We start from the raw sequence: 16,757 nt of genomic DNA, 5'->3' as shown, positions 1-16,757 counted from the left end.
ATGAATAGAGCAAGCGAAACCTTGATCGATGTTTTTGTTGATACGAGGTGAGAATGAATTCTAATCTTGACTTCACAACAATAACATTTATAAAAATACATATAAAACAGGAGCCTTTAAAACAAAAGACGCAAATCTGTCAATCAGGTTTTTCTGGACTTCTTTCCGTTCAATTTGATCGACATACCCATAATTTCTATTGATTTCAGACAATGAAATTTAAATCACCACCAGAAACCCTAAAAGGAACTTTTCCAAAGGGAAGATTTGGTAGTGCGATTGCTAGCTTAGGGGACATAAACTCCGATAACTTTGATGGTACATATATATATTACATTTATTCACGAGTCTACTCGTACGCTTACATCCAACAACAATTTACTATTAATATTAACAGCCTTTAAGTTAATGCCTTTAATTGATTGCAGCGATATACACGTTTCAGATATCAATTTCTAATTTCATATAATGCCGAATATGACAAGGTAACCACATTCAAATGAACACGTTTGTTCCAAAGCGCCATATCGCGATATGTGATATATCATTTAAAACGACATTACAAAAAGAAATTATGCATCGCGAAACGTCGTTAAAGCCGTCTGTTCTTCTTCTTGCAACCGCCATAAAGTTATTGGCGATTTGTTTTCTCAGGTATATGAATGAGTTTTGAACACTCGATAAAATAAAAAGTGGTGTTAACTCTACAAACAATTTCTCATTTCCTAAAAAAGCCTTATTTCAGTTTTAAAACGAACACAATGGTTCATTAGAAATGCATCAGAATAACTTGGAATATCCGTTCATTATACTCTTGTAAAATATCATGTAAGTATTTGTTAGAAAAAGAGCAGCGGCTCGTTTCTAATCAGTTCGGGTAAAATATTTAAAATATGTTTAAGTACGAGTGGGTAATGTACGAGATATGTACTTCCGTTTTGATCGTTTGATATCGGACATCATGTCTGTTCTGATAACGAAAAATTGGCACTGTGTATAATGTCTCTTATAAAAGATTTATCTTTAAAGCAGCCCAGCTTCTCATGTCAGCTCATCGATGGAATTGTAAACCAGGCAGTCAGTTATGGATAGTAAAAGGGTTGCAGGTACTGGGTAGAAGTATTGACGTTGCTAAAGATACTTTTTAGTCCATGTATCATTTTGTATGGACAGCAAAAGGAAAGGCGCAAATGTTACGTCATCGCTACTCAAAGATAACGGACCGCTGTATTTCCTTATATGATGTCGCAGTTGTTGGGGGAAAATATTTCATAATGGACCTGTGAATTCTTTACTTGTGGGTGAAACAGGTCTCATAAGCGTAAATACGACTAGCTTCTACTGATTATAAAACATACTGTACGATTTGTTGTGAATTAACTGTTGTTGTACTTTTAGTAGTTCAACCGCCATCCTTGTTTAAGAGCAACATTTAAAAAACACGTTTTTTTTTTCATCCTCAAGTAATAGGTAAGTAGACTCGCCCAGTTTAATCAATCTAGACGCATACATAGAGCGCTTACTTCACCAGATTTACATTCGGAACATTTTCACGCGTTTCGGGCTTTATCGTATGTTTAACATGGGATTTTTGAACCGTCCAAAGATGTTGGAAATGTTTGTCTGATTGTTTATTGTTTTTTAATAAAAATGTTACTGCTTTCATTTTCTACCACTTTTTTTCCACCCTTGCCTGAAAAAACAGTAATGAGTTTGTACACTGTTCAGACAATTGTGCTCTGTTGAACCAAACACAAGTTTACCTGCATAAACAGAAAGCGTGATATGTCACCATGCGCGGATCCAGAGGGTGTGGGGGGGGGGGGCGGGGGCGGAACCGGGGTTCCGGACCCCCTCTGGAAATTCTTTAAAAAAGGAAAGAAGACAAGAAGAAAAGAAAATGTTTTTCGAAAAAGGCAACATTAGGACTGCATGTAAAGTATATGCGGCTGCTGCTACATACGACCCCGACACAATTCATATTATTTATCTAAAAGAAACTAAGAATTTTACCTTCAAGAAAGCTTGATTTTATCAATTTTCCCAAATTTAACAGGTTGGTCCATAAAACTGCCCCAGAATGCAAAAAATGAAGTGCTAAATTTCAAAATTTCCTGAGGGGGGGGGGGGGGGGGGGGGGGGGGGGGGGGGGGGGGGGGGGGTGACATTACTGGACATTATGGTAAACGCTTCTTTCCTGCACAAATGACAATTTCGCAACTTCTGTCCGGTTTGTACAAATTTCTGGCCGCGATAAACCATTTGACTTTTTCCGTCTGGTTTAAGTTATATGAAATGGACACAGTTGTTACGGACGGACATAGACCATTCCTATAACCCCCATCACTGTGGCGGAGGATCAATTAACAGAGTTAAAATTCTAATAAGCCTTTCAAAATTTAAACAAATTTTAGTTCCATATTGTTTGTAAATGGAAAAAAAAGCAATGTATTAAAGTTGATGACATTGCTGACTTTCAAACAAAATATTTATGAACTGACCAAGCTGAGCAGACCTGAAAGACAACACAATATGATTATTTTCCGATATGTGTGCAAAACAAGAGGCTCGCCTGCTTATCTCAGTAGGAAGAGCGTTGGTCTACGGATCACGAGGTCAACAGTTTGAGCCCGGGGGCGGGACGTATTTCTCCGTGACGATTTGATAGAAGACATTGTGTCTGAAATTATTCGTCCTCCATCTCTGATAATTCATGCGGGAAAGTTGGCAGTTATTTGCAAAGAACAGGTTTATAACGTACAGAATCTAGGAACACTGGTAATATGTTAACTGCTTGCCGTTACATGACTGAAATACTGTTGAAAAATGGCGTTAAACCCAAACAAACAAACAAACAAACAAAACAAGAGGGTCATGATGGCCCTAAATCGATCACCTTCGTTAGTTGCTTGTGGGGTTGGTGGGTTGGGGGGGGGGGGGGGGAATGATGTGATATATGACAATCTCAAACATGAACATGATTACTATTTTTTTTAAGTTTCTAATATATAAATAAGGGGTAAAGTGACCACATCTAATGGCAATGCTTTTTGATTAAACGGAATAATTTGTGCAATCTTCGTAAAAGTTCACCAAAGAAACATTTGTTCTCTTTCAGTTGTTTCCAATATACAAATTTATACATATAGGGAAAAGGCGGCCATGTTTACATCAAAATAATTTTAACAGTCTTAGTAGATGGTTACACAAGGCCCATGTACGTGAAATTATTTTGACATCAGGTCAGCAGTTTCGTACAAGAAGATTTTTTAAGTTTCCACCATATACATATTTATCAACTTCCACCAAAAAGGTATCAGAGAAAATGTTCTTTAAAAAGAGTGTGGACGGACGGATGGACGTCGGACGTTGAGCTTAAAATGCTAGTAGGAATTAAAGACTTAACCAATTATTGCTAAGCGTCATAACTTTGCCAAACACCGTCTGCATGAAACATTTGTAGTGCGCATCATTTTATTACATCGAACAACTTTGTGAAGTTTCAATATATTCTAGCTAGTTGTTAATTGGCAAAAAAGAAAATAAAAAAGTCACTTAATCATGATGCTGATGTGGATGCCAACAAATGGGCATCCAGATTGACAGTCCTTGTGTCAAGTAATTCTTACTTGTTTTTACAATATATTCTAGAAAACGTCTTAAAACATTTTTAAGGAGAAGAAACTGTTATCTAAAGATTTATGGAATAGATAAGAAACAGACAATGTTATCCTTTGACTTTTAAGCGTGACCTTGACCTCGGAGCTAGGGATCTTGGTATTGTAACTATATTCATCAACGAATGCTTTATTGATTGCAGATGTTGCAGTAGGTGCACCTTATGAGGACAACTTCAAAGGGGCAGTGTATATCTACAATGGATATACAGGCGGAGTCTGGCCGAAGTATTCACAGCGGATCTATGCTGCAGACATTGATACTGGGTTACGAGGATTTGGCATATCAATTGCATCTGGAAAAGATGTCAACATAGATAATATAAATGGTAAGAAGTTTTGTTGAATGTATCCTGGTACATTGTACTCAAATCTTTATCAATGAATAATGTCTTATATTCGTGGTCGTTTTGTTTTCATAATGATTATAAGGTAAGTAGTCTTGGGACTTGGACCCAATTTTGTAATATTTCCTAAGATCAATGAGAGAAATTCATTTTATTTAAATCTATATCTTTGATCTTCTGTAATAAAAAAATTTTTCAATGCGTATTAGCTTGCACTTATATTCTTGCACACCGGACTGGCGTTTCCGGTGATTTTACCCATGCCGGCAAAACCCTTCTGGCACCCCCATGACTCTCGTGCTGTTAATGGCAACAAATGGTTCAGGCACTGATAATATATTGTTTATGTAAAAATACGGAAAAAGCAGTTACCTTGATCGTTTCTCTGATTCTCTCCGTTCCTTATAGTATATTTCTCGATTGAAAATACGTTAGTTTACCATAAGAAAATAATGTTACGCTACAAACGATAAAACTTAAGTGGAACTTTGTTATTGTGCGTAACGCAAAACATCATGACGTCACTTCTGCTTACGGACGTTAATTTCCCGCGCTCTACTATAAGAAAGAGTGCTACAAAGAAAATATTTCTACCTGTTATTTGTAAAATACGGTATCCAAGAAAATATTTATTTATTTATTTATTTTGTTGGATTTAACGTCGCACCGACACATGATAGGTCATATGGCGACTTTCCAGCTTTAATGGTGGAGGAAGACCCCAGGTGCCCCTCCGTGCATTATTTCAACACGAGCGGGCACCTGGGTAGAACCACCGACCTTCCGTAAGCCAGCTGGATGGCTTCCTCACATCCAAGAAAATAATCTCCCAGAATAAAATGCTAACATGTAGACGATATGCAAGAGAAAATATCAGTCACTGTTTACGAATAGGATGGAAATATCCGTCCCTCGGCCACCTGCGCATGGGCGGTAATTCGGCAAGCCTCATTACCGCCCAATGCGCAGGTGCCCTTGGGACAGATATTACTATCCTATTCGAAACACATGACAGATATTATTAATCAAGAAAATGAATAAAGAAAACGAAACTCGAATTCATTCCTTATATGTGCTTTTAATAAATTAATTGTATATTAGATATTGTACTGGTCTTTCGGAATAATGCTGCGGCAGTTACATATTTATTACCATGTCGTGTAAGAAAGTTTGCATTTTAAAAGTTCTGATACTGTGATACTACAATAACAGATACGGTAGTTGGCTCTTATCTGTCGGACAAAGCCGTAGTTATGTTCGGACAACACGTGATAGAGTTAGACGCAGACCTGAAAGTACTGAATATTACAGGAGACCCGACTGTCTTAATTGACATGGACGGAGATAAACATGAAACAGTAAATGTCTGTTTCCGTTTTCATTATCATCGATGTGATTATTTACGTAAGTGCGCATTTACAAAACTTTGAAATTGAACATTTACACATAAGCAATTGACAAATAGAGAAATGCTAGCAGGAAGTAAATATGTCTTAAATATCTTAATGATTATTTCAATTATCTCTGCCGCCGTTTAAATAGTTTGATACATAATCTGTCATAGATAAGAGAATTAATTAATAAATCAACATGAATGCAGAATAAAATGCGAGGCTCTCTCTCGAGCATTTTATCATTGTTATTCAACTACATGTAGTTTAATACGTTCACAAACAGTTCATTAACAGCTCAGATTTCAAATATTGAAGCTCGCAATGCATTAGACCTTTCTCCCCACTTATGTCGTTTGTGCGTTTCTGCTCCTCTCCGGTATTGATTCGAGCTTTACTCGTGGTGAATTCTTCATGTAAGGTCAGTGGTTCTACTAAAGAGCCAATTCTGGATTAAATTATGCCTGGAGGGGCACCATTGGTCTTTCTCTAAAATTAACAGCATGAATGCGCCATATGACCTTTACTTTTGAGATGTTAAACTAAACGAAAAGTAACAAACATGTGTGTATCGATAATAGATACATGGATATAATAAGCCACACTATGATTTATCTAAATATTCAATGTACTTTTACTATTATCAGACATATTTATTTCTTTCGCCTTATTTACATTTTTATGCAATTTGTATGAATTATATATCAAAAAGTAAATGTTAGTATTTATAAATTGTTAGTAGAGAATAAATAGAGTTTTCATTATGTATGTTCATTGGAATTACTTCCCTAGTTACAAATATGTAGACGATAGTTACTGTAGTTATATTTTTGATGGTGTTTGATACAAAATTTTAATTTAAATCACAACTTTTGAATTCGCTATATCCAAAAATCCTAGAATATTACGATTTAAAGCACTTGTTTGTTTGTTTGTTTGTAGGACTTAACCTCAGCATTACCCTTGATGCAGAGAAAGGTGATCTGAGGAGAATCAAATTTGTCAAGAATAACGAATCTTCGATAAAAAATGTGTTGCATGTTGCTAGAAATAGTCTGGTGTGTGCAAGGGAACAACTAACAAAGAAGGTAATACCCTTGTATTTTGCTGATGTTTGCAATAAATACTTCGTAAAGAAGCGTGTGATCAATAAATAAATGTTATTTAAATAAATGATATTTAAAATATATTTAAATAAATGATATTTAAAATATCTAAAGTGTGTCATGGATATACAGCGTAATTTCTGTGAAACATATTGCGTAAACTTAACGGACATTTTTTCTGTATCATAATATTTATTTTTATTCGGAGAGACAATCACTTCTTATAGATTTTAGCAAACACTTGCAGGACATGTGTACGTATGATTTACTGAAATAAAGTTCAGCCATTTTTTTATATAAACAAGAGGGCCAAGATGTCCCTGGGCAACTCACCTGAGTAATACATAATAATAGTGTAAACATGTTGTAGCTAGTGTTTTCATAAAGACAAATATTCTGACCAAGTTTCATTCAGATTGGACCAAAAAGGTGGCCTCTTATTCTTTGATTTGACCTGGTGACCTATTTTTTGACCCAACATGATCCAGATAAAAATTCATCACATATTGCATGCAGGCAAACATTCTGACCAAGTTTCATGCACAACAAATGAATAAGAATGTTAACATGTTTATCCTTTAGTTTGACCGGGTGACCTTGTGTTTGACCCCACCTAACCCAGTTAACCATTGGAATCATCAAGATAAACGTTCTGACCAAGTTTCATCCGTCAGGGTCAATCAGGTGCCGTAAGTCTGAAACCTATTATTGGGCCAGAAATATGGCTTCTAGTGTGTTAACAAGCATTTTTTTTATACGAATTGGCCTAGAAATCATAAAGATAAACATTCTGACCAGTTTCATGAAGATAAGGTCGTAAATATGGCCTCTGGGTTGAGGTTGTTAACAAGCTTTTCCTTTGATTTGATCTGATTACCTAGTTTTAGACCCGACAAGACCCAGTTTCAATCCAGGCCAAGAGATAATCAAGATAATCATTATGTGCAAGTTTGTATCAAATCGAAGCATAAGTGAAACCTCTTTATGGCTGAAAGGGCAAGAATAGAACACTTTGCCACATTTAGGGGCAGTAGCATATTTTAGCTCCGTCAGGGTCAATCAGGAGCCGTAAGTCCGGAACCTATTATTGGATCTGATAGATTCATCATGTAATCCAAGACTTATTGTTGTTGAAGATATTTTGCAAATTTGTATCAAATCAAACCATAAAAGAAGTCTCTGTATGGCTGCGAATGCCATTATAGCAAATTCTGGCCCTTTAAAGGGCGATAACTCTAGAACCATGAAGGGATCGGGCCAGTTTTCGAAAGGATCTGAGATATTATGCCAATACAAATGGTGTGCAAGTTTGATTAAAGTTGATTGCAAAATGTGGTCTCTTTTGTGTTCACAAGCCAAAAATAGCAAATTTTGGCCCTTTAAGGGGCCATTACTCTGAAACCCATGGCGGGATCTGGCCAATTTTCGAAAAGAAGCGAGATATAATGCAAGTACAAGTTGTATGCAAGTTTGATTAAAATCAATTGAAAAATATGGTCTCTATCGTGTTCACAAGAAATTGTGGATAGACGACGACGGACGAAGGGTGATCACAAAAGCTCACCCTGTCACTTTGTGACAGGTAAGCTAAAATAGCATTTCTGATCATATAGTTTTAAACTTGCAGTCAACGAATGACATTGTTAGCGAGATAGTGATTCAGGCGGACTACGACATTGCTGAGATAAACTGTTCAGGTATCGATAATAGCGTAACCATCAGACTCTTCCATGGTTTATACCCTGATGATCCAGTTCTTCAGCTGAGAGAAAAGGTTACTTCTTACTCTTTGATACCGTACAAAATTAGACACGGATATAGAAGTAATAATATCAAACTATCAAAATTAAAACTTAAAACAGGATTTCAGACACATGGTTCCCGAACAGAATACCATCAAAATTATCTCCAGGAGGATCTTTTATTTTATTGTATACAGTTTATAGAATAGTGTCGCTGAAGAAACGTATAAACAGTTTTATATAATACTTTTTTAAACCATCGGACCCGTTTTAATCACATTTAGAAATTCGATTCGATTACATATCTTCCGTACGTAATTTCGTCATTGAGTAATTTCTCCGATTGTATTCGAAATCATTGCTTGAATTAGCTACATTAAGTCCGAATGATGCCAAAATAATAAAGGAGAATAAGACACATTACGGGTCCTTTACGTGTTCTACTATTCTCCTTCTTCATAAATAATTGAAACTGTATAAATCATGTAAATAGTCCTTATTAAATATGTTAAAGGAGATTTCATAGCATTTTGAGCAAGATAAACTTGTTTATTTTTTGTCCTTTGTATATACCAAAATGACCATATTTACGATTCAAATACAGATATATGCTTGAAATTGTTTTGCCTTTTTAGTTTCAGTTTCGGAAAAACTGCAAACAAGTCATGTGCAAAACGGACTTAACACTTTTAGCTGTGGCTGAATTCGCTAACATTAGTGAACACTTCCTATCAAGGAAATCAGAACTTGCTGTAGATATATCAATAACAAAATTCGGTGATACGGCATATGCAACAGTCTTTGATATGGTCTATCCTAAATATCTTAGCTATATACATATGGAATATTTACTCGAGGACTTGCAGATATCGTGCTATCTAGCGGATCCTAGTTATAATAACTCAAGAATAGTTTACAGTGAAGACCGATCGGCATTAACCTGCTCACTTGGGAACATTATTTCAAATGTGACCAGTGTTAACTTTAGGCTTGTTTTAGAACTTATGACATCTGGTGTTGATATAGATTCAGTAACTGAGCTTCAAATGCTTGTAACGACGATAAGCACAGATATAAACCCGACGGACAACAATGAAACTTTGCCAATCAACTTGCAACGTTATCCAGTGATTAACTTCGATGCGTGAGTCCAACAAACTGTTCGCAGGATATATTATATTTCAATTATTTTTAATATTCAGTAATCAAAGCTATTCGTCCACAGCTTGGGTACTTTTTTCAACATGTATATTTATACCAAGATTGGCATAGAATGTCTAAATGATAGTTTTTTGGTAAAAATGCAAGAAGAATGTAAATTTTATGCATGGTTGCAAAAGAATTGCAACGATTTACTTCTGCACAATATTTTTGGTTATTTACAAGAATATTTTGCAAAAATTTCAACATCTGATTTCAGGATTGCAATGCCCCAAGTAGTAACGTTAGTGGGATACCAACAGAGATATAGAATGAAGAATATATACAAAGTATATAACACAGAAGGAAAACATATTTCAGCTACGGTGAATATATCATATCCACAAATACAGCGAGTGGATAAAGCTCTTCTGTTCCTAAATCAGACCAAGGTAAACCACAGTTTTAAGTTGCAGATATAGAACTCCCGAAAATTTTATCAATTGTGACGTTCAAAACAACAAAAACAACAAAGCAACAACACATATTTACATTGATTGGATCATACTGTATGATCTAAATAAAGATGTTTAAAACTCATCTAGGAATTCGAGACCTTTTAAATTTTATACCTGTGCTAGATACTAACAAAGAATGAATACTGATATGAGCCTTCCTTTTTAAACATTAAAGGATAATATCATTTTTGCTCATAATACTGCAGTTAGAAATAAAATGTTTAGTTTAATGCGTTAATGTGCAAGTTTGCATAAACACATAAATTTTTGAACGTCTGTCTGCATCATCATAAATTTAAATCATATCATTGTAAACAATTTAGATACGCTGTGGCCAGACGTGTGAGGCAGAGTGTCAGTTGGCGCTGACATATACGACACCAATTGTTTACTCGTACTTCAATGGTCAACATGTGTCAAGTACTGAAAAACCAGTGACGTCACTATCAGATATTCAAAATGCTGTAGGTTGGCATATGTTTTTCGTGTGTCAGTAGTATTTCTAACTTAAAGATAAAAATGAGTTATCTTTCCTGCTCAGAACATTTACCATATTCACTGTTTTATAATTCTTAGGTAGTCAGTCGAATTTTGGACATGTCTCGTATTAGGAGTGAACATGTATAAATGTAATTAGCTGTTAGAACTCTCCAAGCATTTGAACATTGTAAGATATCAACTGAAAGGAAGTCTTATCAATTTGACCAACCGAGTAAGACGTTATGAACGCAGCAGTTAGTGCTTTGCTAAATTCAAATTACCTTTTATACAAATTTGAAAGTGTTCACACATTAAAACCTATCGTTAATAACAAATAACTTACAGGACATTCAAATGAGTGAACCATTATGGAACGGCTATAAAACTGACTCTTACGTTTTTACAAAACTATCATAAGATAAGCTTACTTTTGTTTCTAGCTATGGTAACACAATATTATCATTGTTATAGTATATATGTGTTGAATTTAATTTTAGAATGTTTAATGACTGCAAGTGTCCTTTTGCAAATTGGAGCACAATTACAAGATGGCTTTGACAGAATTTCCTGTGCGTCAGAATTTATAAAGAATATAACTAAACAGCTTCTGACCATCTGTTAATAAAATATTATTAAAGAAATAAAAAAATCTCATTTCTGAAGCAGACCTCCATAGGATGTAATAACGTACCGTGTATAATAATTGTTTTAACCAGTTCGCATTAAATATCAGTTGTTTCTTACAGGACTGTTTAAAGCAAATATGTTCCATATTTACGTGTACCTTGAGAAATTTACAGCCGAAAAGTACTGCATACATATACACGGAATTTGTAATCGACTCTGAAATCGAGACCATTATTAAGGTAAGACGACTTTATGAAATCATGCCTGTAGGTTTTGTGTAATGTTAGTTATAAGTTGGTAATGGATGATAATGTATTGTTTCGTATTTGAATATTAAGTAAGTCATCAAATGAAAAAGTTTTTCTATATATCAATGAAGTACAGAACATAAAACATTAATATAAGTTTAACATGAAATACAGTTATACAATTACATAGCTTAAAAAGGAAACAATTTCCTGATTTTAAGTTATTGCACTCTATGAAAATGGACAACCTTTTGAATTCTGTTTTGAACCATTAATGTCTGTTTGTCATCTATATTCAGGAAGGTGAATCAGTTGAACTGATTTCTATTGGTAGTGTAGAGATAGGTCAAGGCAATATTCAAAACATGCAGGTACGTTATTTATTGGGTTCTAATTTCTAATAATTAATGGATAATGTAGCGGGCTTTCAAAAAATATCACAAGCGAGAGAGTATTTGTAACATGTTAGGTTTTATCATCACTAGGCACGTCCGTATTTGGCAGAAGATGTTTTTATTTCTTTGGCATATGCACAAAATGTTAGCAGTAATTTTGTCCATGACATATGCCACTTAAACATTTTATTGGCACGCATCAGTTGTGTTTAAGAAATTAATTATTTCGTATCACTGCAAGGTGTCAGAATATGCAGAAAAAGATTATTTGTAAACGTGAATTTTTGCCAGCTCTGTCTAATAACAAAAACTTAAATTTACACAATTTAGTTGCTGAGATGCGACTAGATTAAATTTGTTGTTGATAGTCAGACACCCTCTTGCGTTGATATTCCGATACATCCATGCATATGCTCTTACCTTTAAAAGTCCATCCATACGCCTTTAAACGAAGCCGAGCTTGTTATTATTTTCTTTGTTTGATTTATATGGTATCAAAGGATTTTCGTACATATTTAATTAAGTAATTTGTTGATCGCGGCCGATGAGGCCGCGATCATTTTGAATAGGACAAGTATATACGCGATGGGGAAAATATTTCATGATAGACCTGTGAATTCTTTACTTATGGGTGAAACAGGTCTCATAAGCGTAAATACGACTAGCTTCTACTGATTATAAAACATACCGTACGATTTGTTGTTGTACTTTTAGTAGTTCAACCGCCACCCTTGTTTAAGAGCAACATTTGAAAAACACGTTTTTTTCATCCTCAAGTAATAAGTAAGTAGACTCGCCCAGCTTAATCAATCTAGACGCACAATCTAATTTTATACATAGAGCGCGTACTTCACCCGATTTACATTCGGAACATTTTCACGCGTTTCGGGCTTTATCGTATGTTTAACATGGGATTTTTGAACCGTCCAAAGATGTTGGAAATGTTTGTCTCATTGTTTATTTTTTCAATAAAAATGTTACTGCTTTCATTGTCTACCACTTTTTTTCCATCCTTTCCTGAAAAAACAGTAATGAGTTTGTACACTGTCCAGACAATTGTGCTCTGTTGAAATTTAACCAAACACAAGTTTACCTGCATAAACAGAAAGCATGATATGTCACCATGCGCGGATCCAGAAGGGGGGACCGGGGGTCCGGCCCCCCTCTGGAAAATCTTTAAAAAAGGAAAGAAGACAAGAAGGAAAGAAAATGTTTTTCGAAAAAGGCAACATTAGGACTGCATGTAAAGTATATGCGGCTGCTGCTACATACGACCCCGACATAATTCATATTATTTATCTAAAAGAAACTAAGAATTTTACCTTCAAGAAAGCTTGACTTGATCATTTTCCCAAATTTAACAGGTTAGTCCATAAAACTGTCCCAGAATGCAAAAAAATGAAGTGCTAAATTTCAAAATTTCCAGGTGGGGTGGGGACGTGGGGGTCAGGGGATTGGACCCCCTCTGAGAAAATTGGCTGTGTCCGTGCATGGTCACTATACCTGTCCAGTACTGGACATTATGGTAAACGCTTCTTTCCTGCACAAATGACAATTTCGCAACTTCTGTCCGGTTTCTACAAATTTCTGGCCGCGATAAACCATTTGACTTGTATCATATTTGGAAAGCAACTTTTTTTAACACATGCAGTGTAAGATAAAATTATTTCATATCTGGATGTTTTAGCGCAAAACCACAAAAGCTTTACCATTTAACTGTAATAACACTCTTTTGTTATAGTATTTAGAGGCAAGGAATGCATTGATATGTCTGTTTTCTCGATTTTACTCTATATTGGTTATTTATTCTTCTTGTTTTTGAAAATCGCACAAAAATGATAACTGAATATCCTTCTAACGGTCATACATGTGTGACGTTAGGCAGTCAAAATTATAAAATGAATGACTTTCTTTTTATATTTTGTGTTTTCGTCATAATAATTTTCGAGGACGGATGCATACACTTTTAATGAACCATTTGAAATAGTTTATATATATCTTATAACCATGATAACAGACAAACTGTACGTTACCTATTCCAAATTTTAAATGTCCTTTAAATTAAGTGAAATATATCTTTATGCTTTTAGAACACTTAATGATAAGCTATATTGTGTTTGCAGGTCAGTGCAACTTTAAGAAAGAGAATTATAAAACCCTTGGTGAAAGAATTGTCATGGTGGGCAATCCCCCTTAGCGTTCTTTGTGGTAATCTGCTATTGTCGTTGATAATCGTTCTACTGTGGAAGGTAAATATATCTGCTTCCAACAGAGAATAGGAAATAACTACAACAAAACCAAAGTATTACAATAAGGACGGATATAAATTATGTTATGTTCATTGTAAGTCCGTATGTTGCATTGAAGTGGAACCAGTGCAGCCAAACAATAGCCTTTGCCGCATTTTTTCGTGAATAGTTTGGCCAATTATCATTTTGATTGAAACAGTTACTCTATAGTATAAATTGTCACGATACGGTATTTGTGATACAACACATTTGCCACTTTGTAGGCTAATGTCACTATATGCTTAGATGTTATTAGCTCTGTATTGGGAAATATGCAGGAAATCTGTAGCGGAAATATTGCGCGACTTTAGGAGCTCAGTATTCTTCCGTTAAAGAACGAGTGCATATTTGCCGATGTAAAGGAAAGAACTTATGTATTACATATGTATCTGCACTTTTACATGTAATGTAAATATCATGAATTTTTAAATAGTACGAACTTAATAAAAGAACTAATGCAACGAAACACATTAAATTACATCACACACCCTATATGAAATTAAGGCCTCAGTGTATGGAAAAAAATATTCACGTTTTAGGTTCCATTATAATTTAACGCGTAATAGAAACGAGTATGAAGTTATAATTAATATTATGCATTCATTTTTTGTTTGTTTCTCGTATACGAAAGGCACTAAGGGTATGTGTTTCATATTATCTATCAATGCTTTTTAGGTAGGTTTCTTTGAGCGAAAGTTGCGGGATGAGTTAATAAGAAGAAAGGCACACATATCAAATGCAGGACAGGTGACTGGAAAAATGCCGACTTCATATGCCGGGCAAGTATCTGGCAAGCGTGTAACTGATGATTCGGGACAAGTGTCTGGGAGAAAGCCGACAGCTGATGCCGGACAGGTGGCAGGAAGCTGCCCTACAATTGACAATTCTTAGAATTGAACGATAAAACAAATAATTCTTGATAAGTAGCATAATGGCAGAAACCGGTGTTTGATAGAACAGAGGATGCCTCAATTCCTTTAATGCAACAGAAAAATTTAATGTAAGGTGTAAAATTTCTTATTCTATATACTAGGTGATATTGTCAGATGCTTATATAAGTGATATTACTAGACATATAGCCGATAACCGGACATGTAGTCGATACTGCTTAAAATATAGTTGGCATTATTGACATATAGTTGGACAGAATTTCCCCAGTGTATTAGATCAATTAATTCGTTCAGAATGGAAATAATGTCTTTCCTCAAATATAGATAATTTTATGAAATTTGTACATCAGGCCGATACTTGTGTATTTTATTTTTGCTATTTTGTAAATGATTGGGAATCGAGGAATCAGTTCAAAGTCCTCAAGTATTTTAACTGATAGATTAAAGGCAGTACTACGCTGTATTCCTATTCCTCCTATTTACTTTATTTTGTATTATTTTTTTTCTATATATTTGTTTGTTTATAGTTATTATGTGCATTTCCATACATACATTGGTTAAGAGTTTCTTAGAGTAGTATGAAATGATTATCAATGCTTACAGGTTTGTTTCAATGTTTTCGTAATCTTTTGCTAATTAGGTTAAATGTTTTCAAACGGTGTCAAGCGAATTGTATAAAAAATACGTTCGTAATGTACAGCATGAAAGGATAAAAGTACAAGCACAAACGGAAAATGACAATAACTTATATCCCTGGGTATTTGCGTTATTATAATGATGTAATGATCATAGGCCCTTTTTGTCACCAATATGTACATGTATCTAAAGCATTTAATTTGCGTGGATACCTTTTAATTACACTGTCCCGTACATGTGGATCCTGTTAGTGATAGTTTGTTTACAATTAACTGGTTCGGACTTTGGGTGTAGAAGTGTAGTGGTTGTTTATCATAGTGTCCCACCTACTGAAATCACCAGAAATGATTGCTTTTTGAGACACATACAGGCATTGAGCAATATTACTTACCGATTCCTATTTAATATCAAGGAGAATGCATGTAGACAATTGATAACCATTATGTAACTAGCTAGCGGCTAACCAACCTGTCTCACTTCTGTAACAAAAGCCGTCTCTGGCGGGACAAGAATCTTCGGGCACTCGATTGCGGACCATGTGCCTTATTCATAAGGCACACGCTGTTGTATATGTACGTATAGGTCTATCCTTTACACACCTAAACTTATGTAAGCTTCAGGTTCATACGTGACTTTTTTCTGGAGCGTTTCCCTTGTTTGTTTTTACATGAGAATAACATTACGTATTACTACTTTCCCATTGCTTGTGTTTTACATGAGAATGACGATAGTTTTTTTTTTTACTTCTGTGCCCTTGTTTGTTGTTTACATGAGAATAACAATTCATATTTCCACTTACTCCTTGTTCGTTTTACATGAGAATTACATTAAACAATACTACTTTTAATTCGTCACTAATCTGACCACGGTAAATAAAATTTCTGTAGAAAAAGGTAAAAACTATGCTAGTATTAAAATGAGAGCTGGAATGTAACAAAGTAACAGGAATCGAATAGAGAATTTAATATAATCTTCTCTGCAAAAACTATAACAATGCGTACGGTATAGCCACTATCGTCAGATCTTATTTCAAATAGAAAAGAATATTAATTTTGTATATATTTTCAACATTCATTTTGTACAAACACAAACAATATTACTTGATGAAAATTATTCTCGGGAAATAACTCATGTTGTACTTTATGTAGAAAGTAAAAATTGTCTAGGGTCCCTTGCAACACGTAACAATAATATCTCTTAAACATAGAGATGTAATTTTGTATGTATATATGTTATGCAATCTTATCAATATAAATTTGTATGTTATTGTTA

The 16,757-nt window shown here is 34.7% G+C and overlaps 1 protein-coding gene across 3 annotated transcripts in view; it reads left to right on the top strand.

Annotated features, from left to right (window-relative positions):
* LOC123539799 (integrin alpha-9-like) overlaps positions 1-16,757 on the top strand; it is a 35,556-nt gene extending 18,799 nt beyond the window's left edge. For 2 of the 3 annotated variants that reach the window (XM_045324574.2, XM_045324573.2), the window contains 12 exons: positions 210-318; positions 3,821-4,006; positions 5,237-5,428; positions 6,358-6,503; positions 8,149-8,295; positions 8,899-9,407; positions 9,684-9,855; positions 10,245-10,385; positions 11,148-11,267; positions 11,576-11,647; positions 13,795-13,920; positions 14,635-16,757. In XM_045324574.2, coding sequence (XP_045180509.2) covers positions 210-318; positions 3,821-4,006; positions 5,237-5,428; positions 6,358-6,503; positions 8,149-8,295; positions 8,899-9,407; positions 9,684-9,855; positions 10,245-10,385; positions 11,148-11,267; positions 11,576-11,647; positions 13,795-13,920; positions 14,635-14,850 — 2,136 coding nt within the window. In that variant the 3' untranslated portion in view covers positions 14,851-16,757. The remainder of the gene's footprint in view (positions 1-209; positions 319-3,820; positions 4,007-5,236; positions 5,429-6,357; positions 6,504-8,148; positions 8,296-8,898; positions 9,408-9,683; positions 9,856-10,244; positions 10,386-11,147; positions 11,268-11,575; positions 11,648-13,794; positions 13,921-14,634) is intronic. The other variant, XM_045324575.2, reaches the window with a different exon arrangement.

The sequence above is a fragment of the Mercenaria mercenaria genome, chromosome 16 (genome assembly GCF_021730395.1).
Source record: "Mercenaria mercenaria strain notata chromosome 16, MADL_Memer_1, whole genome shotgun sequence".
In the NCBI taxonomy this organism is placed as follows: domain Eukaryota; kingdom Metazoa; phylum Mollusca; class Bivalvia; order Venerida; family Veneridae; genus Mercenaria; species Mercenaria mercenaria.
This window is presented reverse-complemented; position numbering and strand designations above follow the sequence as displayed.